The 5,978-nt window shown below is 42.5% G+C and overlaps 1 protein-coding gene across 1 annotated transcript; it reads right to left on the bottom strand.

The window, feature by feature from the left end:
* Positions 1-778: 778 nt before the first annotated feature.
* LOC135610191 (subtilisin-like protease SBT4.3) lies at positions 779-3,950 on the bottom strand. Its single transcript, XM_065104368.1, has 10 exons — positions 3,813-3,950; positions 3,629-3,720; positions 3,449-3,540; positions 3,123-3,360; positions 2,523-3,030; positions 2,365-2,444; positions 2,081-2,293; positions 1,891-2,002; positions 1,581-1,794; positions 779-1,495 (listed from the first exon to the last, which is right to left on the bottom strand). Exons 1-10 carry the CDS (start codon positions 3,945-3,947, stop codon positions 960-962), a joined length of 2,220 nt encoding a protein of 739 aa, XP_064960440.1. The 5' UTR covers positions 3,948-3,950; the 3' UTR covers positions 779-959.
* Positions 3,951-5,978: the final 2,028 nt, after the last annotated feature.

Genomic DNA, 5,978 nt, shown 5'->3' with positions numbered 1-5,978 from the left:
CTTGAGTTGGTTGGGTGGTGTTTGTTTATTTAACAAAGTGTCATTCTAGTATAGTATGTAGCTGCTTGTAAAGCCACCTTCCAATTCTTAGTATAAGTAAGAGTTTTGGGTCATTTTACAACAAGATTAACCAGGGTTCAAGTCATGATAACTTACCTACTTGACCGTCTCTAAGATTAGGAGCCTCGTGTTGTTTGTTTGTTTTCGATCTTTCGCTTGTATGGTAGAAGAATTCAGTGATCAAGATGATGGTGTTTCTTTGATTGTCTACCCAAAGATGAAAGAGGTCTCCATCTACTCTAATGTGTCTTCTGATTTCATCACTGTCATTAGAAATATATAAGATTAAATATATTAAGATAAGATCTTGATAGGGTGTATCCTTGCCTGTTAGATAGCATGCATCAACTGGTGAGGTGAATGAGTTTGTAAGAGATACTGAGGTGTTGGCAAAGAAATGATCCTTCATTTATTTATTAATAGAATTTGAAGCATATATTTGATTTTCATAGCCATAACGTGGAAATAAACATGAGCACTTGTTTTTTTAAACTATTAGCATCCATTGCCAACATCCGTTTTCTATTCGGTGGATAATATTGATCAGCTTTAACTATGTCAAAAAGAAGGATAACTATCACATTGTCTATCCAAAAGACTCTCTCAAACATAAATTATATTTCCAGTCGATAATTGATTCAAACAACAGAACCATGGATTTGTTAGCTTCGTAATTTATTTGATCAAAACTTACAAATCTCAAACATCAATTATATTTCCATTTGGTAATTGAATCAAACAACAGAACCATGGATTTGTTAGCTTCTTAATTTATTTGATCGAAACTCACAAATGGACGTACTTGCTAGATTCTTTAAATGAAGAAATGCATATTAATAAAATAAGAACACCGGCCAAGAACTAATCTCCTTAAAAGACCCAACAAGAATCCTCAGTCTTTAACTCGTGAAATCTGTATACACAACCATCGCGCTCCTCACGCTGTGCTTTCCGTCCAACCATACGATCGAAGCCGACGCTGTAGAATTCGTCGCCATCGGCCCTCCTGAAACACTCACCACGAATCCTTGTTTCTCGTCTGGTTTTGTGAACGCCAACGTCTTGGGATTCACCACCACTTTCAGCCTCCCATCTGCTTTGATCTTTACTCTATATATGGAACACGCATCGCCGACGTTGGTCACCGATCTCGTGAAGTTCCCTGCGAAGGATTCATTCGATGCGACGTGCAAGGCCATGGAAGGATAGTTCAGATCCCTCGCGGTTCTGCGACCGAGAGAAGAACAGCATCTGTCGTCTCCGGTGATGATCCTAATCATGGACTTATTGTAACCCTCGTCGCACAGCATCTGCACGTAGTCGGTGTCGGCGGCATCGAATACGAGGCCGGGGTCGACCGCCTTCACCGGGTTGAGCTGCCCCGCCCCGTAGGCCAATTCCGCATCAGGGTGGAGCGAAGGATTCATCGGCTTCGCTGCAACACGTAGGCACCCAAATGCATCACCTCCTGCTTGCAATGGCTCACAGTACAACAAGCTCGCTGTCGGCATGCACGTTACCTGTCGTCATCAGCGCGGACATGATGGCCGCAGGAGACCAGCTCGGGTGGAACGACTTGACGTACGCGGCGGCACCGCTGGTGTGCGGGCAGGCCATGGAAGTCCCCGAGATGATGTTATACTCGACCGACCGTGTGTCGTTAGGGGAGCCTGACACTTTGCCGAGCGTTGACCAGGCGGCTAAAATGTCAATTCCTGGGGCACTTATATCGGGCTGCAGGCAATCAAATCAACCCTTGTATTGTAGATTCTGCCAATAATGATCGATCCCTCAAGAAAAAAGAAGTCAAGGAAGGAAGTAATCAATCACCTTTAAGATGTCAGCTGTGATTGTATTTGGACCTCTGGATGAGAAGGAGCCAACCACAGGAGCTTTAGGATCGAACACTGCTTCGCTTTTGTGTATGTTCGCCACGGGATTACTGACCAACATCGAATGTGGCATAGTGATTGTTTTATGCTCTATCATTCATCATGGGACTTTTGACATGAATACTTACTTGGTCTTGTTGATGTATTGCATAAGCTTCTCGCCGTTAGAGTAGCTAATTGCGATGGCTGGAAGAGGAAAAGAGAAGGAAGTGTCGAGGAAAGCATCGTTCAACATTACTGCTCCTTTAGCACCGGCAAGATAAGCTCCTGTCCCATCATCGATGTATCCACACAGAACTATCTTCCCCTTCACTAATTTCTCGTCCAGTTGAGTGCAATCTCTGCAACAGTAACGAGAGCAAGTTCTAAGTAGAGTTCCAAGTGAGATCATGAGGGTGAATAATTGGCTTACGCTGGGGGAAAGCTTCCATCTCCAAAATATACGAAAGGGTAAGACTCTTTCTCGGTGGCGAAGGTGTTGACCGAAGCCCCCTGAGAAAGATTACGAGAACTCGGTTAAGTGCTTGTGATGGAGCTCTGCACTAATATATCCCGCATGAAGTAGCTCACCACCACGTATCTCTGATCTCCGGTTACTAGCTTGTCTATTATGTGCCTGTCGGTGCTGCTTGCTGCAGAGACCAGCATCCATGGAGCGACGTTGCCGACCGTGCCATGGTACGGCCCGCTGTTACCGCCGGACGCCGAGGTGAGGACTCCCTTCTTCATGGCGTGGAACGAGCCGATGGCCATCACGTCCAGGAAATAGTCGAAGGCGGAGGGGTAGCCGATGGAGATGGATATGATGTCGACCCCGTCGGCGATGGCGTCGTCGAAGGCTGCCAAGATGTCTTGCTCGGCGCAGCCGAACGACCAGCAGACCTTGTAAACGGCGAGCCTGGCCGACGGCACGCCGCCCCTGGCCGTGCCACCCGCGAGGCCGTAGAGGCTGGCGCCCTGTACGCTCTTCCCGGCGACGGTGGAGGCCGTGTGAGTCCCGTGGCCATTGAAATCTCGCGGAGACTCTTCTTGCGACGTGTCGTTCAAGCTGTTGTAGTATCTCGCCCCAATGATTTTGCTGGTGCATGCAACACAAACTCTTCTCAACATGCATCATACAAACTATACAGCAAAACTCTAATTCTGAAAGAGAGGACGAGAGATCCATACTTGTTGCACTTGAGGTTTATGCAGTCACCCTTCCATTTGCGCGGCGGAGGTCCGAGTCCTTGATCGTTGAAGGACTCGGATTCCGGCCAGATTCCGGTATCGATCATGCCGACGATAACATCGCTCTCCAGTGGAGGATTACGATTCACGGTCGCAGGAAAGCCCAAGAAATCCCATGACCTGGTTGTGCGGGGGTGCAGGATTTTGCTGGGGAACACAGAGACCACACCCTTCATTCCTAGGACAATATATACCACTCTTTCAATCAGTTTCGTTGTCGTTGCAAGACCAATTAATGGCACCATCGAAAGAGATCTGAAGTATACCAGCTAGCTTTTCCATCTCTTTGGTCAGGAGTTTAGCTGCAAGTGCATTAAAGCTCTTCGTGTAGCTGTAGACCAAGGAATCGCAGGGGGCACTGCACCATTGTTTGATGTACGTTACTGCTGCTGAAACAGCTCTTCACATAATGAATATATGGAAGCATAGAAGGACAGAAAGATTACCAGCCCTCGAGTACTTGCTTAAGTAGATTTAGATGTTCGGCCTCGGTCGACGAACTGGATGAGGTTTGATGTCCCATGTACACAATGTATACCTGCATGATATGTAGCGAGCAGTTGATTCGACCAGATGTCAGTGTTCTATAGATGATTAGCTAGCGTATGTCTTTCTGAGTTGATCGTTTACCTTTCTTTCTTCATTGGCATCAGCAGTGGCTGTGAGAAGAAGGATTGGTATGAGGATGGCGAGGAGAAGGTGTGAGGACGGTGGAGAGCCGTAAGCAGCCATTGTAAGGGCTTTTGCACCTGTAGAACTCCTCATCAAAGGCATGTGCTCATATAGGCCCGAAGATTTGGTGGTGTTCTTGAAGTCAGGTCTCTTTTTTTATGGGAGCAACTTGACCACCCATCTATCTAGGAGTGCAGATCTCTCTTACAAAGTCAAACCTCAAGGTAGATCCAACTTAACGTGCGTGAATTGGTTCAAGACATGATGATGTCAACGTGATTGTTCTTAAGGATCTCTCTCTCTCTCTCTCTCTCTCTCGCTCTCTCTCTTTCTCTTCCTATGAAGGAAAAAATAATCTCAACATGATTGATCAATCCAAAAATCAGTGCCAACTACAAAGTTACTACCAATCCCAGTCTTTCTGCAGGGAAAGGAAGCAAACCAAGAGAAGAAGCAAAGTTTGTATGACTTTGCTCACTATACAGATCTTGAAACACACACACACATAGAAAGAGAGAAAGAGACAGAAAACAATGGAAAGCACGTAGTCCATTCTATGATGTCTGTTATAATATATGCTCCTTTCTGATAATATAATGATTGCCAACTCACAGTGTGTTTAGCTTGTGAGGGTGGAGTTGCATGAAGAAGAACATGCAGCCTTGGTAATCAATAGAATAGTTTGCTAGCTGTGTATCCTCTCACAGTGTGGAATACGATCCCAACATTGTAGTTGACTTCGAATATCAGCTACTTGAGTCAAGCAAACCGCATAGCATAGAAATCCTTCCATATATTAGCCTGGACAAAAACACATTGTTAGCTAATTTGTTAGACAGCATTAGCTTCAACTATGCACTAAATTTTATAGCATTATTTCAACTCTTGAACCAGAACTTAATTTCCAAGTTGGAATTGTTTATATTAGTTTCCTAGTAAATTGAGATCAAATATTTAAAGTACCTTTATGAACATCATGTGGACACACTGGTTCTGTAGTTAAATTGGAATTTAATGTGTTCAGACAGGACAATTATGTGTCTAATTTAATGATGAAGACAGTCAAACTTTTTACTCATTATTAATAGGCATATTTCAGCATGACCAAACATCAACTGATTTTTGAAAGTAATCAAATGCAATATATTTCTTCAAAAGAAAAATCAAAATAATGGTGTGAGATTTCAGACCATATAAATCAAGCTTGATTAGCTGAAACATACATACCTAGATTTAGTGAGACTGAAATGAAACATTGAATTCCAACATAGTTAAATGTTTCATTGAATTTTCTTAATTTAAATTATCATCTTGGTGGAAGGAGGCAAACATCATTAAGCATGGTCAATCACAAAGCAAAACATATATGGATTAAATGCAACATCAAATCTGCATTTATAATAGTCTAATGACATTTGATTACTGCTTAATCAGGTCATCCACTGTGACATTATCAAATAAAAATAGTTCTTAATGTTATAAAAAAAATCATAAAAAGATATTCTCCAAAGGAAATGAAGAATTTTCTCAATTTTTCTCCAACTGTGTGTTTTGTGTATCTTTCTTTCTTACGTCTTTCACGTCGATGTAGCAATCTCTTCGTCATCATCAAACAGTAATTTATATGATTAATAAAATACTAAAAACATTTAAACAAAGAATTATATCTTGACATAATTATATATGATCAATTACATAAATTAATGTCAACCATATATAATTCAGAGAAGGGGGAAGGAGTGGGGGGAGGACACCATATATAATTTTGTGGGAAACCAACACGGTGGAACTTCTCTGGAGGACATGAAGTTGTCCGGATTAAAATCCTTGACACATACTTCTTTGGTGCCACAAGTGATTCATTGTCATTTAATATATATACCTAGCTGCACTGAAATCTTCAGCATCTTGTATTGACTCAGAATAATTTTGACTAGTCCGCATCCTTGAAATCTTTTTGATATGTACTTGCAAAGCTATTACACATGCATGGATCATCTTGGGGTTTGATGCTCTTCCACTGTTCAGCTACAATCTGCAAACCAATTTATGTTTCTTAGAAAAGAAGCCTTTCATAATAGAATAGCTAAGTAAATCCTATCTTGTGGAGTTCCTTTCTTTCTT

This window comes from Musa acuminata, chromosome BXJ2-4 (assembly GCF_036884655.1).
Source record: "Musa acuminata AAA Group cultivar baxijiao chromosome BXJ2-4, Cavendish_Baxijiao_AAA, whole genome shotgun sequence".
Taxonomy (NCBI): Eukaryota; Viridiplantae; Streptophyta; class Magnoliopsida; order Zingiberales; family Musaceae; genus Musa; species Musa acuminata.
The sequence above is the reverse complement of the archived record's forward strand: the minus strand, read 5'-3'. Positions and strand labels throughout refer to the sequence as shown.